The 24,449-nt window shown below is 44.4% G+C and overlaps 1 protein-coding gene across 1 annotated transcript in view; it reads right to left on the bottom strand.

The window, feature by feature from the left end:
* The window catches only part of EPS8L2 (EPS8 signaling adaptor L2), a 118,611-nt gene that overhangs the window by 49,012 nt on the left and 45,150 nt on the right, over window positions 1-24,449 (bottom strand). The window contains exon 4 of the mRNA XM_090032401.1: window positions 9,393-9,457. Within this exon, the coding sequence (XP_089888527.1) occupies window positions 9,393-9,457 (65 nt within the window). The remainder of the gene's footprint in view (window positions 1-9,392; window positions 9,458-24,449) is intronic.

Raw genomic sequence — 24,449 nt, 5'->3', positions numbered from 1 at the left:
TTTCACAAAGTCAATATTATGTATGCGTATGTGACCACCCCTTTTAATTGCAGTCAGTGAGTTTATATCGTTTTACTTCCACTGACTGGAAATCTTATCTGCTCTGTTGCTTTCAACTGTTAACTTTATAGTCTGCATAAATTGTTTTGATATTTTATTGTTGACTAGAATCATTTGGATGGATGTAATAGTTGCTTACATGACTGCTATGTTAATTCAAAGATTGCTTTTTTCTGTCATCTTTCAGATTTGTTTAGATACTAAAGGGGGAATGTTGCTGTTGAGCTTCATTTATCTTGTTCTCAAAAATACCTTGAAAGCACAAATGCAAATCTTTTACCCATACTGAGATTCAAACAATATACATTCTAAGAATGGGCAGCAACTGCAATTAATAAGCCTTGTAAATGGCTTATTGGCATACAGATTGCTGGTAAGCCTATGGAAAAAAACAACTTAGTTATGAAAATGAGAGGGGGCACCCACCATTGCCCCACCATCACCTTCACAACCCACGTACATACATACCCTGACTGACAATTAAATCATATTTGCTTGGATTAAAGTTCAAGGTGGAGACTTACAAGTGGATGGCATGTGGCATAATTAATGGCATGTTTGTCACTGTTTAAAGTCTCCTTTTCTGCTGCTGTTAGTGATCTGATTTGGTAGCCCATGCTCCTAATAATAGTTTAAACATGTACCAGATTGCAAGTACTGTATCTGGGACCAAAGAAAAAAGCATGTGAAGACCAGTGAACTCTTCATCATTTAGCTAATGATGTGCTGCCTGCGTGGGTATATGAAGGGGCACCCAAAAATGCTAGTAAAAAGTAAAGCTATTTAAAAGTCATATTATACTATGTCCATGGTACAGGTACTCCTCACTTAATGTCATCTTGGTTAATGTTTTGCCATTACATCTCTGATCTCTTAGAGAACATACTCATTTAAAGTCGCACAATGTTCAGTTATAACGTTGTTTGGCCACTGCCTGCTAGTAGGTAACTACTGTGACGTAATTGGATCCAGTTAGCATCGCATTTTTCAAGAACATAACTACAATGTTAAGCGAGGAGTAGCTGCACATAAGTAATTATATGAACAATACATATATACACCACTTGTACAGTACATAGTGCACAGTTTCTCTCAAAAGTGAAATCTAAGGTCTAATATTCTTTTCTCTGGCATGAGTTAGGGTCCCTTTCTTAACTGTAAATCAAAAAGAACTTCAGTGATCCAAAATGAAAATGAGGCTTTTAGCCATCAAATTTTATAGTTTGATCTTTAACTGACCAGGACATACAGGCTACAATTCAACCAACCCCTTAAGGAAGTCTGAGCCTCAGTTCAGCAATTGTGTAATCCCAATGGAATCAATGGGTCTGCTCAACTACTTAAAGATAAGCATGTACTCAAGTGCATGGATAAGACCTAAACCAAAGAGAAGGGGCACTTATTGAGTGAATATGAACCCTGACGTGAAGCTCTGTCCTTCCAGGCAGAATTGTCAGGAATGGTTTAGATATAGTTGGTTCTACTTTGGGGCAGGATGATGGATGAGTTAAACACGGTACTGCATTTCTGGGCTCAGTTGGCTATGGATATTTTCTCTTGTTAGACTGGTTTTTCATTTTTAAGTTGGATGCCTATAACAGTGGAGATGGGGTGGGTGAGCCCTGCTTTCTCACTCTCACACATGCTTAGAAACAACTGCATAGGACACACCTGGGTTAGGAGGTCATCCTCAGTGGGGCCCCCTTGTTCTGGCAAATGGAATCTAATAAGCATCATGAGAATCTTCTCTTTATCCTATAAAGTCATGCCAATCTGCCAGCATTTCAAGTATGGGGTCATATGAAGTTGCACAGTCCCCGGGTCCCCCTCCATCCCTGCTTAAAATGTGAGAGATTCCCCTTCTCTCAGCCATCCTCTGGAGAGCTGAGTTCTCTCAGTTTCCATTTCCCTTGTCTTTTTACTAGATGGTAATATGAGAATTTAGCAGGAAGGAGAATCAGAAGGGGAGCAGCAGAAGGGGATGATACATGGCTGAGGAGTTCATGGGTTTCCCACCAGTAGGTGCAACAGCATCCATGCTGCATGGGAAAATAATTGCCTAAACAGGGGTGGCTAATGTGACATGAGTACCAAAAGTAACATGGGCAGCCTCTGTGGCATGTGGCAGATCTGGGAGGGGACTGGTAACACAGTGGCAGATTGGGCAGGAAGCAGAAGGCAGAGCAGTAGATCAGGCAGAGAGCACGAGGCAGGGAGCTGAAGACAGAAAAGCAGATTTGGCAGGGCAAAAAATGGAGCAGTGCTCGGGGAGGATGTGAGGCTGATTTATGGCATGTCTGATAAAAAGGTTCGCTCCCACTGGCCTAAAGTGGGAGTCCCATCAGTGAAAGTAGAAAGTGAAAAGGACAGATTCTGCTTCATCCAGCTCTCCATTCCTTGTGGGAGGTGAGAGAGACTCTGCTACTGGTGTCCTCTTCCCATAGACAGTAGGACTGTCATTTTCTTTTCCCCTCCTAGCACTTCATGGTAAGGGGATGGCTAGAAGAACTAAATTTACTCTGCCTAATGTACTGCATGTGTAAGCATATGTGAGCACGCACACACACATTCTATACGGCTGGCTATACATGTGCTTTGGGACACGGACTTCTTCATGTGTTTACTTTGTTTCCCCATGCCATGACTCACCATACACGATGAGATGATATTAACCTTTAATATGACATTGATACCTACATAATCTCAGTCACTGAGCTCACCTCTTCTATATTGTAATCTATTATAACTAATGGGGCTGAGCTAGTGACTTCATAGAGGCTTGTGACATGGCTTTAGACCAACAAGCAGGAACAGCTGAGTTTTGCCATGACATCTGTCTAGCATGCTGAAATGACTGAGGTTGTTTATTACCTAGAGACCTGTGCTTTGGCATCCTTGAAGTGAGCCAGAGAGAGAGAACTCAGAGGCATGCACTTGGATATTCGCGCCAAAATGATGCTACTTCTTCAGCAAGTAACTTTCACAGAAGTCTCTGCTTTAATGTTGGCTCAACAACCTAAAGCTGAAGAGCCAGTCACTTTACCAGAGAACAGTCTCTTCACATCTGACCTACAAACTAGCTCCCAATGGCTCTTTGTCCTGACATCAGCCAAACAAGCTGACCCTGATACCACAAAACAAATTGGGTTGACCTCATTCCAGTGAGACATAGACCTTTGAGATATCTGGGGTATTCACAGACACTAACAAGTGCTTTTCTGATCTCACTTCCTTAATACTAGCTCAGAAAACTAGAGACAAACTGAGCCTATGTTGCAAACCTTGATATCGCATCAGCAAGCGACAATTGAAGAATTAGTGATCTCACAGTGACTTGCACCTGTCACTAGGCCTGAGCGAGTTGGCAGCGATCCGATCCGGCGGCTTCGGATCCAGCTGTTTCAGATGGCTGTGATCTGATCCAGAGTGCCGGACCGGGTTTCTGCCTCAATCCGGCCCAACCGGCTCTGAAGCTTCGGAGCCGCCTTGGAGATCTGGCCATAGGGTATGATGGAGAATCAATGAAATATCTATAACTGTGTTGTTTTCTGTCCAATTTAGATGACACTTGCCAAGATGGTAGCCTCTACTGAGAGCATGAAACCTGCAAAGTTTCAAGAAGATTGGTGTAGGGGTCTGGGGGGAACTGTAGCCCAAATTCTTGAAAGCAAAGCTGTCACGTCTGTGTGTTACAACATGGGGTGGGTGGGGGGTGAAAACTGCAGGGGTGGTAGCTCTTACGGAGGCCACAAAACCTGCCAAGTTTCAAGAAGATCGGTGCAGGGGTTTGGGGGGAACTGCACCTCAAGCTGCAGAGAAGCAAAACTTGTGCCATGGGTGACACTGTTCAGGTGCAGTGGGGTGACAGCTGCAGGGATGGCCCTTGCTGTGACGCCTGCCAGCTGTAGAGGAGAGCGGTCTAGGGGAGTTCTGGGGCCCTCCAGCCCTGGCTGCTGACAGACAAAACTCATGCCAAGATTGTGTCTGTCTTGGGGCAGTTGACTGTATTGAGTCTTTCCTCTCCTTAGCCTGGTTTTGTAGGTGCTAATTGTTGCTGGTTAAGTCGTTATGTAGTAGCTAGGTCCTGTGTATTGAGCTGGTCCCTGAGTGAATCATGATTGATCAATTGGTAACTGGGAACACAGCAGGTTAGCAGCCAGGCCTGCAGCAGTGTCTCCCCTCCCCGCCCCAGGACAGACACAGTCAGTCCCACAGCACCCATGGCACCAGTTTTGCTTGTCTGTAGCTTGAGGTGCAGTTCCCAGCAACCCCCTGCACCGATCTGCTTGAAACTTGGTAGGCTTTGTGGCCTCAGTAAGAGCTACCAGCCCTGCAGTTTTGACCCCCCCCCGTGTTGTAACACATAGATGTGACAGGAGTTTTGCTTTCAAGAAGTTGGGGTACAGTTGCCCCGAACCCCTGCACCGATCTTCTTGGAGCTTGGCAGTCTTTGTGGCCTCAGTAAGAGCTACCAGGCCTGCAGTTTTCACCCCGCTATGTTGTAATGTCTAGATGTGACATGAGTTTTGCTTTCAAGAATTTGGGGTGTTGTTCCCCCAAACCCCCGCATTGATCTTCTTGAAACTTGGCAGGCTTCATCCTCTCTGCATAGTCTACCACCCCTTAAAATTTATCCAAATTGGACAAAAAACAAAGTTATAGATATTTTATTGTTTCCCCATTATACCCTATGGCCGGATCTCCGAGGTGGCTCTGAAGCTCTTCAGGAAGCTGAATGAGGCAGCACTTAGACATGGATGTGCTGCTTTGGACCCTGAAGCCTTGCTGACTTGGTGACAAGTAGGGCTGTGCAAGAGAGGAATGCTGAGCCTTTGCAGAAGCCCATTCCTAGATGCATTTCCAGCCAGAAAGAGGCAAGAAATAGAAATGCTTGAAATTTGTGCACAAAATGTTTTTCCCCTCAAAAATCAGCATTTTTTCTAAAGAAAGTTTCATTCAAAATATCAGCATCTTCTTAATTTTAAGTTTTACATAATATTTTCTGTAGCACCTTTTAACTCTTGGATGAATTGTTTTCTCTTCTGGAAAATTATATTTTTGTTTGTTTTTCCCCCTTCTGCTGCATCTGGTTGTTCAGTAAGCAAACACTTTTAAAACATTTTTTTGTGGCAAATGTAACGGTCACTTTTAAAATTTAAATTGTGTTTGAAAATGATTTATAAGAAATTAGTTAAAACATGAGTGACAGAAAATGAGTCCTTTCGAAACCCCGTGAAATGCACCACTTTTCTGACCACTTCTAGTGCTGAATCTGCATCCCTGAGAAGGACTTCTGTCAAAGCCATCCTCAAATTGCTGCTGAGCACATGACTCTTAGATACCTAAGCCTGGATATTGGTTCAGTGTGTTAGAGTTGTCAAGCCAGTAACATCATAAACCAGTGTTTCTCAACCTTTTTAGACCTAAGGCACATCTCCAAAACATTTCAAAATTCAGCAGCACCCTGTTTTAAAAACTAAATATATTGCAGGTATTATATAAGCAAAATTTTATTATTAAAATTGCTAGTTATTAGTTGCTTTGGTCATTATATTTTTACTTAGTATACTTATATTCACCCCACTGCCACAGCCAGATGAAGCTGCATGTCTCCTGCAGAGGCAGGTTGGGAAGCAGCAGTGGCAGGAACACATGCTCTTGCTGTAACCCTTCTCGATCCACCCTTGCATGCCCACAGGGCATTTTCACCCTGCCGTGGCAGCAGTCTGAAGACAGATGCTGCTGGCCACCAGGTAGAACTACCCTGTGTACTTCCATTTTCAGGAGCTGAACTGGAAAGAGCTATAGCAGAAGCAGTGTGCCTGCCTGCATAATGTGATGCAGGCAGGGGTGGCTTTCTCCTCAGCCACTTCTCATTTCAGCTTCAATGTGCCTTCTGAAAACAGATGAGTGTGGGGCAGTTTCACCCTGTAGTGGTAGTGGCAGGGGTGCTGATATTGCCATACCCCTGGAAAGTTCTCACAGCCCCCTAGCTGAAAACCACTATAGATATTTAAACCTTGACATCATCCCAATGAATGGGAACTAATGAGCCTGGTAACCCCCTCAAAGGCATCTCTTAACTAGAGGGGCTCAGCTCATTTGCTTATAAAGGCATTTATCCTGACATTACTAAAGTTTGTTAGGGTACATGGTGTGGGTCTGTTTTCAGCACAGTCTGGGGGCTTTAAAAAAAATCTCTCCTCAAACAGGGAAACACCCAGGCATCCAAATGAAGAACTTCTTGGTGGATCTATAATGTATGTGCAATGGAGAGGGTGTGTCTTTGCCAGATTCTAGATACTGTTTTTGTAGCATGCGTCCAACACAAGCTGGCACATGCCCAGAGACTGGTTTTTGACAGCTGCCCCTGTTGTTGATGGACTGTGACTGTGAGCCAGCTAGAATTGTTGACTTTGATTCTCAACTACTGTCCTGCTTTCATGACAAAACTGTACACAAGTGGAAAGACCATAGCAGGGGGTAGAAGTCTGGAGCTTCCCAGTGGAGAGCATGGAGGTAAAACATGAGGTCTAACTTTTCTGTTTAGAGGGGGTAATAATTGCTATATTTGAGAAGGACTTGGGAGCAAGAGGACAGCCTGAAACCACTGAATCACAGATGAAAGGAGAATGTGTATTAGTATTGTGGCTTTTATATATCTGTGACTCTCAAATGTTTAAGGAGTGAAGTCACTAGGGTTAGGAAAGTCCTTTGCTCTTTGTGTGTTCTTGCTTACCTACTATGTTGTTCGTAGACGAGTTAAACTAGAAGCCCATGGTGCACACATCCTAGATGGAGCTAAAAGGCACTGGGGGCTTAGGAGGTGTCAGTCACTAATTTTCGGGGCCAGGGTGGCCAGGCAGATGTGCCCCATATTTCAAGGTAGGCCATTAGGAGGTCTGAACCTGAGACTGTGTCCTAAGATCCCCAAAACAGTAATTAGGAACAGTAATTAGGATCATTGTGTTGGAAGGGACCTTGGATAGTCATCTAGTGCATCCTCCTGGTAGGATCATCCCTTACTAAACCATCCCAGTCAAGTGTCTGTCTAACCTGCTCTTAAAAATGTCCAAAGATGGAGATATCACAAACTCCCTAGGCAACCTATTCCAATGCTTTACTGCTCTTCTAGTGAGAAAGTTCTTCGTAATCTCCAACTAAATTTCCACTGCTACAGCTTAAGGCCACTGCTCCTAGTCTTGTCCCCTACAGTCACAGAGAAAAGGCTCCCTCCTCTCTATACTTGCTCTTCAGGTACTTAAAGACTGCTAGCAAATCTCCCATCTATATTCTTTTCTCCAGACTCATTCTAGTTCTTTCAGCTTTTCCTTGTAAATTAAGTTTCCCAGGCCTCTAATCATTTTATTTCCCTTCCACTGGATTTTTTCCAGTTTGTTCACATCCTTCTTGAAGTTTGGGGCCCAAAATTGGACCAAGGGCAAATATTGCAAATTCTCTCAATTTACAAAAGACACTCCCATTAATACAACCCAGTATATACTGCTTCCTATTTTTGCAACAAGAGTACACAGTTGGCTCATATTCAACTTACAGTCTACTGTAATCTCTAGGTCCTTCTCTCCAGTACTGCAGGTTAGCCACTCATTCCCCAGTCTGTATTTGTGCATGCAGGCATTTCTTCCTAAGTACACTTGTTTCTGACCATTTCTTCAGTTTATACAGTATCCTAGCCTCCTGCTTATATAATTTATACAGGAGGATTCAAGCCCTAACCTCCAGAGTGTCTGCAGCTTCACCCAGCTTGGTGTCAAATTTGCTCTGTGGACACTCAATGCCATCCTCCAAATCATGAAGGGAGATCATAATCATATTCGACCTGGGGAGAAGTGGGCAGTGGAGTCCCCCAGGGCTCAGTTGTTGGGCCCGCACTGTTCAATCTCTTTATCAGCGATTTGGATGATGGGGTGAAAAGCAACCTGTTTAAATTCTCTGATGATACCAAAACTTGGGGTGAGGTGAGCATGCTAGTAGGGAGGGAAAGACTGCAGCAAGACCTAGATAGGTTGCAGGAGTGAGCTAACAAAAACAGGATGCGTTTCAATACTGACAAGTGCAGGGTGCTGCACTTGGGCAGTAGTAACCAGTGGCACACTTATAAGCTGGGAAACTTCCTTCTTGAGAGCACAGAGGCAGAAAGGGATCTTGGAGTCATTATTGACTCCAAAATGAACATGGGCCGACAATGCGAGGTCACGGTTGGCAGGGCTAACCGGATTTTCTCGTGCATCCACAGGTGTGTCTTGAGCAGGTCCAAGGAGGTGATCCTCCCCCTCTGTGACGCTGGTCAGGCCACAGCTGGGGTACTGTGTCCAGTTCTGTGCGCCCCATTTCAGGAGGGATGTGGACAACATTGAGAGGGTCCAGAGGAGGGCTACCTGCATGATCCGGGGACAACAGGGCAGGCCCTACAGTGAGAAACTGTGGGACCTGAACCTGTTCAGCTTTCACAAGAGAAGGCTGAGGGGGGACCTGGTGACTGTCTATAAACTCACTGTGGGGACCAGAAGGGTTTGGGAGAGACCTGGTTTCCCCTTGTGCCCCCTGGCACAACAAGGAATAACGGCCACAAGTTGTTGGAGAGTAGGTTTAGATTAGACATCCATAAGAGCTACTTAACAGCTAGGGCGGCTAGGATCTGGAACCAACAGCCAAGGGAAGTGGTGCTGGCTCCTACCCTGGGGGTCTTTAAGAGGAGGCTAGATGCCTACCTGGCTGGAGTCATTTGAACCCAGTTTTTCTCCCGCCCTGGCAGGGGGTTGGACTTGAAGATCTACAAGGTCCCTTCTGACCTGACTTCTATGATTCTATGATCATAAGCAATAGTGGACCCAGGACAGACCCCTGGGGAGCCCCACTTGACACCTCCTCCCAGCTAGACATTGAGCCATTGATGGCTACTTTTTGAACAAAATGATCCAGCCAGTTTTATATACACCTTACAGTACTTTTGTCTAGTCTGTATTTTTCACTAATTACCTAGTAAAGAAATTGATTAGACTCTGCCCAGATCAGACTCAGATCCAGCTGGCTTGGAAGCCTTCAGAGGCCTGCCAGTGGGAAAAGGAAAAAAGGAACGGGGGGGAAAATTTCTAAAGCTGGAGGAAGAGTGCAAGGTGCAGAAGGATTCATTATCAGCCATTATCAATGACTCCCTGTGAGTAGGTGACTTTTGCACCTGTGTAGAAAGTCTTCTAGTTAGCCTCTGACCTAATGGGATCCCAATATAACCAAATGGTATGTCATTATCAGCTCCTATTATTGACGCAAGTGTATTGCCCCATCCCATAAAAGGCTCATTGCCAGCTTACCTGTACATGGTACTGTGAAGTCTCATGCATGATGACATTGGAGTTAGAGTATTTTTTCCTTTGCTCTGCAAAAAAAAAGGGAAAACAAAAAAAACAAGCCTTGTTTTAAGGTTCAGTTGTTAATAGAATAAAACTCAGGGGCTGTAGCTCCCAGGACTGGGCTTTACTATCCTTCTCATGCCCTCTGGACTTACTAGGTCATTCAAGTAATTAGAAATGAGGCATGCTTAGAATGTATTAATAACCGCGGTCGCAAGGACTGGCAACCAACCCATCTTGATTTGAATGCTGCCAGTAACTTGATTTCTGGGGTTTGGCACCTGCTTGCCAAGTAAACAAAACCACCTGCTGGAGCTTTGGTTAAATGAACAGGGAGCATGAAACACTGGGCATATCTATGCTGGCACTGCACTGTTCCTGAGGCTACTGCCAAAATATAAGCTCCATCTATCTACTCCTACTCCACACCCAGAGGTATGTAAATGCTCAGGGACACTGCCAGCCACTACTCTCAAGGTCTGTCTGGCCAGCTTGAGAGCAGCAGCAGAGCAGCATCCATGAAGCATTCTCACTACCTCCGATCTGGGTATGGGGGTGTGCAGCGGGAGCAGGTGGGCACGGCTCATTCTTTGGTTGCATCTTTGAGAGAAGGACTGTACCAGTTCAGATATGCCCCTTTGAAGTTCTCAGTCATCTAATAAAAAAGGTGCTTGGAGCAGGTTAGTTCACTGACCATACAGACAGAAGAATCTTGAGTAAAGCTGAGTGTCCCTAGTGAGGGAGACTATTTTTCACTATAGACCTGATTGCAAAACCATTTGATGCCAACCACCTCTCAGTGACGCTGGACCTTCGCAGTCCTGACCCACTAGCACATTTCAGCAAAGCAAGGAGTGGTTAGTATTTCCTGCTCAGACTTTGTCCTATAGGACAAAATAATTGCATTGCCAAGTGGAGACTCCCCTACTTGGTTAATTCCACTTGCATTTCCTGGTAGGCTAAAATCTTTCTTGTGAGAGTAATGCCTTATATAATAAATATGGCTCAAACTTGGGGGATTAGAGCCAGCCAACAAAAAATGCAGCATCTAAAATTTGCGGCAAGCTTTTGTAATAAGCAATCCATCTTAAATCTCTGTTCCTCTATTTTCATTGCAAGCTTATAGGAAAGAGCCATTCTAAAGAATTCTTTGGGTTTCCATAAATCTATTAAACATAATGCTATAGAACTATAATATAAATGTCCATCTGACCAATCTTAGCTGTTTTTTAATGTGTGCCTTTCCAGAGGTTTCCTGTAGAAGACCCTTAGATGGGTAGAAAAGGACTAGAATTCCAGTGTGGGAGTCACCTGTGACTGCCCTAGTTTAATGAATTTAAGAGAAAAGTTTTCACAAATGGTAAGGTGAGGACTCCCTCACATCTCTGCTTAGAACACTAATTCTCCAGCTGTTTTCACCTGTTTTAGGCTGGCATAAACCCAAACTGGACAACATCGCTTCCTTGTAGCTATAGCCGTAGCTAAGGCAATCCTATAAAATGAGACGAAATGTATATAGTTCCTGTGTGTAATAAAGAAGTGGAAAGATCTTGTAGTTTACTTCAAGAAAGGCAGCACTTTTGACATTGAAGTCCCATGGATATGTCACTGATTTCTCCTGGATATCAGCTCTTCTGATCTTTTCTCCTGTTATCTCAATATGTCTTCCATGTTTACAGTTTTGTTTGAAGCTGTTGACATCTGGGAGGTGAATGTGTCTATAATAACTCATCTGAACAATAGGGCTAGTGGGACTTTTTCAAATTAAAAATTTGTTTTGATTTTGGGCTGAAAAATGGCCTACTATCCACATGAAAGACTGACATTTTTCCTTTTTTTCCACAATTTTTTCATGACATTTTAGTGAAATTTCTTTTTAAAATAGTTATAAAAATGTTAGTAACACTTTTTTGTTTACTGGAAAACTTCAAATTTTCAATGAATAAAAAAATATCATTTTTGATAAAAAACCAAAAATTGAATATAAGTCCATTTTGAATCCTACTGGAGTGAACTTGGCCAAAAAAAAAAAGAGGTTTGGTCTTATATTTTTGTTTTAAATATAGTTACTACCGGTGGGTTTTAAAATATTTATATTGTGAAATTTTGTTTCTTGATAAGGCATCACGCCATTGTAATCTCACAATGCATACAGACATGTTTTCTTTTTCTCTTACTGAGCTAAAGTTTGGATTTTCTTGCATCCTTTATGTCTAATCTGGTAGGCTATGAGTGTGTACAATCTTATACTTCCATTCCTAGCCAGCATTTTTCCTTTTACACAATCACCAACAGTATAACCTGAATAAATGAATGTAGCTCTAGGAGTGGAGAGAGCTTGAGGTCGAATTCAGACTTTGTTAGTACCTGCTATGACCATGGGCAAATCACTTTACCAACTCTTTCTTCATTTTTCCTTTGTGTACACTGGGGATAATGCTACTTATTTATGTACTTTCCAGGGCTGTAGCAAGAATGAATGATTTAGTTTCTCCCGACTGCTTTAAATAGGTAAAGCAGCCAGTGACTGTTAAAACTGTACTAGGGTTCACCTGTGCCAGTATCACCCTGCTGCGGCTATTTATTTACAAGTATAAAAGAAGACAGGCTCCCTACCCTTAGGAGTTGGTATTCTCCACGTTTCATCCTGCTTTTGTGCAAGCCAATGGTGGAACCTCCCATTGGCTGCAATGCAAACATAACTGTCCATAAATTAGGAAGTTAAGAGAGGGATGAGGTAGAGGGCTGGCTGATAGGTAGGGACCCACTCAAATTGCATTTCACAATTTTCACAGAAACCACGAAAAACAGTGATCTCTGCAATTGCCATGAAAAATGGCAATGAAATCAACCACAAAAAAAAACCTTAATAAAAATAAAATGCTGGCTCCCCAGTGGGAGCCAGCAGTCCTTGCTGCCACTTCAGCTAGCCCACTTTGTGACCCACCTGGAAGGGGAAGGTGCCAGCTGGTGGGGTGGTGCAAAGGGCAGCCAGCAGTCAAGATGGCAGCCACCCCCTCATCTGTCCTTCCCCAGGGCCTCTCTGCCAATCAGCACTGAGTGGCAGGGTCTGTCCGTCAATCAGTGCTGAGGGGCAGGGCCACCGCAAAACGACCAAGCTGCAAAAATTGCTTTCTCTCACCACGCATTAGGTATGTCCCTAATGATAAGACTTGGAAGAGAGGGGGTATGATCTGTGGGAAGCATCAAGTTTTTTAAAAGCTGAGCTATAGTGGAGGGGTGTAGGTTGTAGCCGTGTTGGTCTAAGGACATAGGCAGAACTATAGTGGAGGAATTGTGTTGTCTGTGCACGTATTAACAGACCCATGCATGCATGTTTTATCACGAGGCAGGCGTGGGAGTGACAAGGAACGCCCAGAGATTAGAGGAGGAAGGTTAGCATCGTGCGTGGAGGAGGGAAGGTGCTTTGGGCCCAGAAATGGGGAGGCTGGTCCAAGCATGGGTGGAGAAAGAAGTCATGGCTGGAGGCAGAAGCCCAGTGTTGTGAGGGGAAGGAGGAAACAGCAAGTGGATGAAGTAAGACCTAAGGTGTGGAATGAGGAGGAAGAATTGAGACCTGAGGGTCAGGCAGGACCAGGGCTAGGCAGAACCCTAAAGGGATGGGGAAAAGTGTGAACATGTGATAAAGGAGGTTGGGAGACTGGTCTCAAGTTTTCCAGGGACCAGTTGGTACTCCTTTGCCTGTCCCAGGGGGCACAGGAATCCACTGTAGAAATTTCTAATGCAGTTGTTACTTTAGTGCCATAATGTTTCCCGTATATATCCTATGTTCTCTCCCCCCTGCTCATGTGCTGCCAGCATTGTGCACAATAGCAGCTCTGTCCTCAGCTGTTTTGTACCTAGATTTTAATTTCAAACCAATTGAGTTACATGAACGCAAAAGGCCGTGTAGATTCTCTGTTTCACTGTAGGTTCATTTATGTTTAAATCAATTACTTGTTGGCTGACTACTCTCAAACCAAAATATGTATCTACATGGGGTTCTAAGAAAATTAAGTTAAATCAGTGCAGATGTCTCAAGTAGATAGGGCCTTTTAGTCTGCAAGGTCTCCATGGCACTCTGTTTTAGCAAGGTTATGTATAAATGACTTAAGGCAGCACTGTACAGAGATAGCCAAGGTACGGCTCTGTGCTGCATCCAATTGTAGCCCTGTGCTACTTCTATTTTGGAGGGGTTTTTGTCCACAGATCCAGCTTGGGGATCACTGTGTGTGCTTCGATGTACCCTGTAGATGCACCTTGTATGTAGGGTCGGTGTGTAGCACGACAAGAACTGTGATTTCAGCTGGGGCTTCTAGGTGCTACTCTCAGGATACTAAGCCAAAATCTGGGGCATGGAGACACATATACAGTATTAGGGTTTGGGCCAGACCTGAGCTGGCAGCCTGATCTTGGTTCAGCTTTTCTGGTCTCCTTGCTCTATTACAAAATATTTTTCCTATGCACCTATTGCAGTATTGTGCATTTATTTCTCTCCTGCACTTGCTGTAGGGCTTAGATGCTGTTCTTTGAAAATGGTCAGCAGGTGTCTCTTTAGAGCAACCCTGAGGTCTCCCACATTTTCTGCTGGGAGCTAACCAGGCAACCTCTGCAGACAGTGCTCTCTGTTCCCGGAATCAGGTGAGAGACAGAAGGTACCATCCTTGTCATTATGTGAAAGGATGCTCCCTTGACTCTTTGCCAGGACAAGTTGGTAGTCAAATCTGGCTCCTCTCAAGGTATCTCAGAAAAGCTAAACTGGCATTAAACCATAACAGCTGGCTGGGGTTGTTTTCACTGAACCACAACCCATGAAGTGGTGTCTGGCTGTCGTCACTGAAAGATGCTACAGACTAAAACTAGCTGAAGGTACAAGAGTGTCACAGTCTTACCAGGGCAGGAACATAGAGGTAATGGAAATAGAATGGGATACCATTTCTTTCACTGTGGTCCTCATGTGGGGTGATGGAAGCTGATTTCTAAGGACTCTTATTTTTAAACCTGAGAGGCAGCCCAGAAACCTAGTTTGGTAGCTGAATATTTTGTCCTTGTCTTCACAACAAATGCACAAATGGAGCTTTGTCTCTGAAGCTACTTAAAAAAGCAACAGCAGCTTCCAGGAGTTTAGGACTAGTTGTTGTACACAAACAGAAGAGGCTTATTATTTATTATGGACACACTGACAGAAGCATAAACTTTCAGCCTTGGTGTGTTTTATAAAGTTAGCATAATACCAGAGGTCAGTTCAGGAAGGTGGTTTTATGGTTATCACTTTGAATCAGAAATGTGGATGAATATGGTTTTTAAGTGTGTCACTGACTTCTCTTGCGAGCCTAGGGAAATTAGTTGCTAGGACTTCATTTCACATTCCCAGATAAAAAGTTTCACATTGGTAGAAACTGGAAGTTTCTTATTCATTCCTCATTTCACTGACTGCCTGCTCCACCTTGAATATGGGGCTTGATCTGCAGTGGTACGATGAGGAACACAGCAAAATGATTGGGGCAGGAAGCTTCCTGTGCTGTGGGATTTCTGTCTAATGTAAATAAGACTTTTTCCATAACCTCAATTGCAGGCTTAGGCATTTCTGATGTAAATAGTTTACACTGATAAAAATGAGAACATCCAGTCTGTGTGGGATGAAGATAAATTTGGCTCATAAGACTTCCTGTCCCTTCCTTTTCAAGTGAATTTATGGCAGGTGAAATAAGCCAAATTGTCAACACTGGAAATTAGGCTTGCTAATATTAGAACAGGTAGATCTCAGGCAAAATTCCTCACCTCCCGTTGGTAACTGAGTGAACTGTATAAGATTGTATTAGTGAAAGAACAGGGTTCTAGGTAATACAATTGAAGTGCATTGGTACAAGCCCAGATGGGGCAGGTTTATACCAAGGAGTGTTGTGGTGCAAGGAGGACAACATGCATACATGCACAGGCAGAGCTTTCTGGGAAAGCTCTGTGGTTCCCTTTCCTTTCCATATACTAGCCAGGCAGAAGGCAGGACAGGACAGCACCTTAGAGAAACTGGTTCAGAGAGGCATGAGCTTTCATAGGCAACCACCTACTTTGTCAGATGCTATGATGACTTTCTGTCTATTCATAACATCTGATAAAGTAGGCATTTGCCTTTCTGAACCAGTTAGTCTCTAACGTGCCACCTGTCCTGCCTTCTGCCTGACTTCAGGCTAACACAGATAACCACCTCTGTGCTGTCCGGTGACTGCTTTCAGAGGGAATCATTCAAAGCCCAGGTGAAGTCCATGGTAGACCACTCGTTGACTTCAGTAGGTTTTGGATTCCCCAATGCGGTGTTCTGCCCTAAGATTTGCTCCACGTCTCTGTCTGAGTCTAACTCAGGACTGGATTGTGGATTGGACTTGCCTCTCACTGCAGAGGCTTTGCTTTTTTATGCAGCCTGCTCATGTTTATGAGTTTCTTTTCTGAACCCCCTTGCCTGAGGCCTCTTTTGCTGACTAATCGGTGCTGTGCCACTCACAAAACCATGTACTAGTCAGAATAAAGTACTAGAAAAAACAAAGCTTCCCAGGTGCCTCTTGATTCTCCTGGGGGCATGTTTGTGTTATTTTTAAGTGCCATAGAACTAGAACAATGTGGCTTTGTTAGTGTCAGAGAGTATCCTGAGATGTCATTCAACTGCATTTCTTAAAACAACACTTTCTGTTCTTTGCCAAAAGCTGTGGGGGAGGGAGATGGGGAAGAGTTCTTGTGTATGTACCTGCTTTTTCCTATCACTCAGGTCTCTAGTCTCTATTTATTCCTCTTATTTGACCCCCTTCTGCCTCCCTGCTAGCTCCAATTTCCATTACAGCGTTGGCCAAATCCAATCCCTGCCAACATCACCAAAGTATAACCAATCTGCTTGAAAACAGACGTGCTTTGTGGTGATGACAACATGTTAGTTACTGGACTGTCGCTGAGCAACTATGTGGCCAATCTTCTGTGCTTAACTTCTTCTCAAACACAGAAAAAAATGTTGGGGACTCAGAAAGCGCTGTACAAGTCTAACTACCATAGGCCTTGTCTACATGAGAAAGTTGTACCAATTGAAACATTTAAAAAAAGCAAACCCAAACCTTAATATTGTTGAACTTATGCAGACCTCTGAGTTGGATGCTTAGTTGGGTTCCGGATGGTTTCTTTTAGTTTATGTAAAATCTGTTCCCAATCAACTGATACTAAATCAAAATAAGTTACTCATCAATGAAATTTAAGAAGTCCATATTGAGGTTTGCAATTGTGTAATATGTACTGGGGTAAATTAAAATAGTACAACTGTTTCATGTAGACAAGGACTTAGAATTGCTCATTGGTATCTCTGAAGCAAATCTTCACAATTTTCTTCTCATATTGCTTAGAGTATGGACACATGTTCATTTGGAACTGTTTCAAAATGGCAGCAGCTATTCTGTTCAGATTGGTAGGTATGGACAAGCCAGGATCAATACAAATGCAATAAAACCACTCCACAGCTTTAACACTTGAAGAAGTAGTATTAAACTTGGAGCAGTTTCACTACATTTGTACTAAGCCCATCTTGTCCAGAGGTTAACAATTTGAACATAACAGCTGCTGCTCTTTTGAAATGTTCTCCTTTGAAACGGCTCCAAATATGCCTGTGTTCATACCCTTAGTGGTGTTATGTTAAGGGTTTTATACCAGTAGCATTAGCTGATGTAGCTGTTTCCTCCCAGCTTATCTGACACCTGTCCTAGTAGAATATTCTGCACATCTATAGGATCTTCCATGGGCCAGCCTCAAGGTTCTTTACCATCATCTTCTGATCCTTGCAACACCTCTGGGAAATGGAGGTTACAGTATCCCCGTTTTGAAGTATAAGTGATGTTTCCAAGGTTGCATGGGAATTCACTATTGAAGTCTAGATCAGAATCTAAGGGTATTTGTTTGTTTATTTATGTATCACTCCAAATCCAGTAGCCAATGAAATTCCAAATCCAAAATACCTGAAGTCAACATCCACATCCAATATTTTCTATCAGGTCGGCATCCTACATGCAAGTCCCAGGCCTACAGGCTGGGGTATTTATATGTCCCCATGACATTTGATCTTAATCGTAAGAGGAGCATAGGTCAAAATCAAAGGGTATGTCTTCAGCACAAAGTTGGCCTGTGCTCTTACTCAGGTGTTGTCCCAAGCCTTCCTTTTGCCCTCTAGCCCAAGAGGTGGTGCTGTCAACCCCACCCAGCGTTTTTTGCCTAGAGCTGTGGGTATGAGCTCAGTACTGCTGTCACTTGGACTAATAATCCAACCTATTTGCAGTGAGGACAGTAGGCTCAAGTACTCAGTTGTCAGCCAGTTGTCCCCCTGTGCTGCCTTCCCTCAATTGCTCATTTGTCCTCACAAGAACAGACAAGTTTTCCCACAGTTCACTGAGCAAGAAGTATAGTGAGGCTCATGTGGTGCAAAGAACCATGGGATGTGCCCCCAGGAATCCTAGTAATGCACACAGATGTGCACAGTCCCAGGAAAGAGTAAGCAGTCTCAACCCATGGGTGGTACTCTGAGAATTGTTCCTTTTGGTGCTATGCAGTGTTTAGCAATGCGAGCCAAGCAGACAGCCCCAATGGTTTTACTTTAAGCCAGTGAGAGCCAACCTTTCTGGCAGGCATGCCACAAACTAGCTTTGCAGCCTCCCAGAGTGCCCCTAATCCCCTGTCTCCTCAACTGGCTGCTCTTGCTTTCAGTTCCCTGCCCTACCTGCCACTGTGGTGCCTGTGTCCCCTCTCTTTTCTGTGCCACTTGGTGTGCTGTTAAATAGTCACGTGGGACATTCTGTTTACTCGCACGATCTCTCGTTCCCTAAAAAGGCAGTTGTAGAAGCCCTGCAAAATCAGCGAAACCTTGAGGTTATAAATAAATAATGAAGGACTTATTTTCATTAATTCTTGTGCTGACTGGAGTGGGTCAGTAATTCTTGTGCTGACTGGAGTGGGTCAGTGCATCTTTGTTCAGAGGTGTTCTTGCTTGTTCTTTGACCTGAAAGACTGTAACTAAGATGCACTCAGGGAGTGTAAAGTCAGGTTGGGTGAGGTGGGGTGAGAAAGATCATCTCAGGGCTCCGACACGGGCAAACCCCTCATGGGAACAAGATGGGTTGATAAAAGCTGTGAAACTGCCATGGACTGTATGCTCAGAAGAAACCTGCAGTGGCCACTGCTCTATATTTCTTGCCTTCATGGCAACATGCATAAAGCCAGAGAATCAGGAAAACAATGAAGCTTTGTATACTTGCTTTAGCGTTTAGCCCATGAATAAACTTGTAGAGTGGGATTCTTTTAAAAGATTTTAAGGCAAGAAAGGACTCATGTGATCAATGGGTCTGACCTCCTGTGTAACACAGGCCAAAATATTTCATCCAGGTCCTCCTGCACTGAGCCTAATAACTTATATTTCGGTAACGAATATTGCCCAGAAAGGCACCTTGAGTAGCCTGAGCATAGTTTCCAGTGCTGTAAGCAAAACTTGGCCATGTCATTCTTTTGGGGCAAGCTGAGGAAGCCTGTTCTTCCCACCACCCCAGTAGAGGAAGAGACAGGGCATGAACAATCATCTGGAAAATTCACTCTTTAAACACCACTCTGTATCAGATATTTCTTTACTGATGTGAAGCAATGAACTGGAATGGTTTCTGAGGTTCTGACCTGCAGTCTTCAACTAGCACTGGGCACTATCTGATAAGAGGTGAGGGTGTACCTGGGCTATACTACATTCAACTAGGTTTATCACAAACTGGTTTCAGCCATTTTCAAACTGGTTTATACACTGAACATTTGTTACAAGTTTAAACCAGTTTCTGATTACTTAAACTGGTTTATGTGTAATGTCTGTCCCAAGCCTGTGTGCCTAGTTGTGTCGCGGTGTGTTTGTCTTGAAGTTTTGACCTGGAGTGTAATGGAATCAACACCCCATAGTTTAGCCAGGGTTTGAGACCAAATCAGCCTAAACCAACCAGGGCTTGATGGACATGCCAGTATAACACTGCATGTTCAGTAGAGTTATTCTGGCATAAAACTGGAGTGGCGCATCAGGCCCTGAACCTCCTACAATTGCCAATCTGTAAAACAAACAAAGCAAGCTTTATGTGGTTAAGAGTTTGGATGAATTGTGGATATCTGTTGGCCCAGCAAGACAGAAATATAATCTTAAGAGTGTCTTGCCCCATTGGGAATGCAGGAGCATTACATACAGAGGTCCAGACTTGTATAAATCTGTGTTTCATAGAATCATAGAAAATGAGGGCTGGAAGGGACCTCAGGAGGTCATTTAGTCCAACCCCCTGCTCAAACCAGGACCATCCCCAACTAGCTCACCCCAGCCAAGGCTTTGTCTTTGTTCCATTTTAAGCCATTTTAAACCAGTTTACATCAGCTGAGGATATGGCTCCTAAATCCCTTCATGAGACAACACCTTTGGTTAGCTCTACCATTCTTTTTGGACTCAACCAACTGTAAAGTTATTCTGTAGCCCAAGGGATGAGGGAAAGAGCAAATGTGTTCTAGGACGAAGACTATCTTCAGCAAATAGCTGAAGGAGAGAACATCATTACCATGTCATTTTCTTTTGGGACCAGCAGCCGCATGAGGAACTTGAAGAACCTCAGACCCTATCAGAGGCAGCAAGGTAAACTCTTCACCTTCAAAATCAAAAGTAGAAGCCTTGCTAAACATCCAAGCTACAGGAAGGTAAAATTATGCCTGGGAAAGGAGGACGTCAGATTTAATGTAATGTAGATGAGCTGAAGAAGTAAAAACATACAGAATAAGTATGTTTTGTTCATGACCCTGGAGAGGGGTTAGATTTTGATTTTGCCTAAGAGGTAAAAAACATATCTTCCCTTAGTGCTAGGCTTTGTTACCATTTCCGTCGTACAACCTTTTCCCCTAAGGAGTTAGAACGTGGCTACATTCACTCTGGCCTGAGAGTTCGGTGTGCGTATTAGACATCCGCTGGCAGCTGCTGAGATGTATTCTGTTCTCTGGCATACCACTGTCAATTTGCATTAACAGTGAAGTTGGTGGAACCCATTGGGATGTACCCCAGTAGTTAACTGAGAGAGGAAGTTGGCCCCTCTTCTCACAGCATGTGACTTCTGTTGATGGGACCAGGAAAAGCATGAAGCAGCTGTACTCAAGCATGAGGAAAAGGGAAAGGTTTTTAGGCAAGGCACCTGTGAGCAGATTTAGGCTTTTGTTTAATACCCAGCTCTGCCACATACTTTTCTGTATGACCTTCGGCTCACTTGATCTCACTTAACTCACTTAATCTCCCTAGGCCTCCGTTCCCCTTCTCCTTATAAAATGGAGATAGTCAAATTTCTTTTCTTCCACCTTCAGCCTAGTTAACCTTTTGAGGTGGCTGCTTCCTTTTACGGTGTTCTTACCATATCTAGCACAAAAGCCTCTGGACACTGGCTGGGGCCTCTTGTGTATTACTGCAGCACAAATAATTAATGATGATCAGGATTGCCCTGGGTATTGATTCCTAATGATTGTTAATGATGGATGATCAGTTACAATAAGGGATCGTTAGCAAAAGTGAAGATGGTTATTTTAATTTGCTATGCCGTTTCTGAAATTTTGGTGGGCAGTCGGTTGGGTGGAGAATCTGCTCGAGGAGTTCAGTGATTCAGGGTGCTACTTTGTGTTCCTAGAGAATTGTGACATTGCCTTTCCTCCCCTACTTCTCCCAAGTGCAGGGACATTATTTTGCAGGGCTCTGAGGGTAAGGGATTTCAGGAGGCAGCGAGCTGCCAATTGCAGACAGGAGCCACAAACATCAGTTTCAAGATATCATCTCTTTCCATCCCATTTGCATTTGTGCCACCACTAGAAACAGACATGTAGCTGTGATCAGAAGGTACACAATGTGCCAAACTCAGCCTTGATGTAAATAGGGGCCATGGCATTATAAATGCGTGCAGCCTCACTAAGGCTGCATGTGCACCAAACTGTCCAGCGCCTCACCTTTCTGCATGGTCAGTCAGACTGTTCCATCCCAAATAACTTTTCCTGCCCTTTTTCTCTCCATGTTTTGCTTTTTACTGTGCTGTACCAGAGGCATAGGGGATGGTGAATAATAGAAGGCCTGCAAAGCATAGAAAGCTAAATATTTGTGTCGGTGATATTCATAATGATATTCATAATGCAGCATAGCCAGCAACAATGGAGCTGTTCATTCTAAAGCATTTTGCAAGCCAAATAACAGAGTGCCAGTGACATGTAGCCACCTCTGAAGGCTTCAGCTACAGACATGGAGCAAATCTCTGCTAGCTAAGTGTTGAAGACAGGCTGACGGACAACCTTGCACCCAGATTTCAGAGACCTTCCAGGTGATCCGTGACAAGGCCCCTGAGAGGCCCTTGCTGAGCATCTGATGCCAGCACAGGCTATAATTAAAAGCTGTAGGAGCCACAAAACTATCTATGCCTACCCTTAAAAAGGTTTAGAAATACCCCAGGAGCTAGGGTTATTGTAGAGGTGCTGAACTCTAGGCTTGTCCCCAAGGCTGTTCAAAGACAGGCACAGAATTGAAGTTCTGCGGGGGACAGCTGGAAATGAATCCAGTGAAATTGAGTAGAGTCCTGCTAGTGTCCAATTGGAATAAATAAAAGCAGAAATGGTCCTGCCATTCTTTTCTGGAAAAACTGTCCAGTCCCTTTGCCTTCATTTTGCCTACGTACAACAGATGACGTGACTGTGGGGCACCAGGCCTGCTGTGGACATGCCAGACTTTATGCTGTAATTTTAATAGAACAACAGCCTGCTTCTCCATTCCTTCTAAGCTATGCACAATGCAGGAACAGAGTGGGCAGCAGTGCTGTCATCCCTGGGAATTCAAATGTCCTGAGATCAGCCTCAGTTTATCACAAGCTTAGTTTGCTTTCCAACATTATTCTTCATATCCAGGATGGCTTAGAAAAGAGAGCTGAGATTCTTGAATAATCATATGATTCTAGGAGCTGGGGCATTAGGCAAAATCTTATGAGACTCATGATTAAAATCGTGTTATGGGAATCATGATTAAAATCACCTGAGTTGACAATGTGAGGGCTGAGGGCTTTTCTGCACTCCTCTGTATTCAGCTTAACCATGTGCATAAATTAGAGCAGCTTCGAGGACTTTTTAGAAGACATCTTTTAGAACTTGCAGGGTTGATTCCTTTACCAACACGCAGGCTATATAGGAACACAATTGTTTAGCACAGTATTTAACATTGGTGCCAAAACAACAGGTCCGGGTGCCATCCTTTGCAGGTGTGGGCAAAATGGCAGATCCAGCCAGTGGCCGGACTCCATTTCCCAGCAGCCCCTGCCTGCAAGGCTGGGGCCAGTTTTGTGGAGACCCCAGCAGCAGCCACATTGTGATAGCGTGTGGCCTGGGTTTCTGTGGAAACTGGCCCCAGCAGTGATGGCAAGGTGCATGGCAGGGTGCACAGCTGCTCTGGGGCCAGGCTGGGATCTTGCGGTGGTGACAGCGTGGTCCAGAGCCAGGGCACAGCTGTGATCTGCAGTCTGCATGCTCTAGGCAGGGGCATACAGGCACCAGATCGTGGCTCTGCTCCAGCTCCTTGCAGCGGTGACAGCGTGGTCTGGAGCCAGGGCAGAGCTGAGATTCACAGCCTGCACGCCCCTGCTTGGAGAATGCAGACTGCAGATCGTGGCGCTGCCTTGCTGGACTCCGCTGTCACCGCTTGAAGATCCCAGCCAGGTTCTGGAGCAGCTCACCATCCTGCCGCATGCCCGGTGAGCAGGGATGGTGCTCGGGAAAGGCTTGGGATGGGCTATTGCCACCCCAAAGTTCCCTGTAGTTCCCCCTTCCCCTGTATCCACTCCTCCTAGTGGTGCTACTGCCACTGCCCACCCTGCAGAGACGATGGCAGCTGAGCCTGCCTCACTGCTGCCCATAGCACAGCCCCCGCATCCCTCCCCACCAGGAAGAAGCTGGTGCCAGTGCTGCTGGGGCTGGTCTCCACGGAAACTCCAGCCCCACACTAACTGCTGCTGGGGTCTCTATGGAAACCAGCACCAGCCATGTGGGCAGGGGCTGCTAGGAATGGAGTCCTCTGCTGGCTGGATCCAGCCTGCAGGGTGGACTTTGCCCATCCTTGCTTTAAAGGGGCCTAATGGAGACAACACAACAAATGCGTTTGTCCGATATTAAAACACAAACTTTTTGGAGACCTGGATTGTAAAACATACCTATGCAATGCAATCTGCTTTCAGGATCCAACCACTAGGCTAGGAAAGCAATCCAACTTCTGAATAGTACAGATGCACATAGAGACTAGGTTCCCAGTTACTCTTAGGCTAGTCATACCCTGCAAAGTTTTCCTGTTTTAGCCAGTGGGAGGAGGTATGATTTGTGACCAGCATAGCTGGGTTAGCAGAAGCCCCCAGTATACATGGGATTATACTGCCAAAATCACACTTTTGTCAATGTAGCTTATTTTTCTCAGAGGTGCTAGAGTATGTTTTTCCAGCAACAGCACAGTTTTGGTGATATAAGCAATGTCCACAGTAGTCTGGTGTATCAGTATAACTCTTATCAGCAAAGGGCAGGCCAGGCCTTGGATGTCCATGATACTATGGTTGTCTACCTACTGTAGCATCATCAACTGATCTTACAGGGCCAAAATTAAGGGATTGTTTAAGCAAGTAATGAAAGGCAAACACACGGTACTGTTTTCAGGCAGATCCTCTAACCTTTTATCAAGTACCTTTTAAAGGAGAAAGGTAGTGGAAAAATACACCCCAGAATGCTTCGCAGTGGTAGGCATGACACTGTCTTTAAAGCTTTCATTTTTGCTCAAGGGTCAGCATACCTTGAGCAGGCCCTAACAACTGGGACACATGTGAGACACTATGTCACCATTTCTGCTGGGAATATGTGTACAGTGAAACTGTCGCTGGGAACTGGCAAATGAAGGTACTGCTTGGAAATTACTGAAATCACTGGAAAGACTTCTGTTGACCTCAG

This window comes from Crocodylus siamensis, chromosome 2 (assembly GCF_052110815.1).
Source record: "Crocodylus siamensis isolate JL-2025a chromosome 2, ASM5211081v1, whole genome shotgun sequence".
In the NCBI taxonomy this organism is placed as follows: Eukaryota; Metazoa; Chordata; order Crocodylia; family Crocodylidae; genus Crocodylus; species Crocodylus siamensis.
This window is presented reverse-complemented; position numbering and strand designations above follow the sequence as displayed.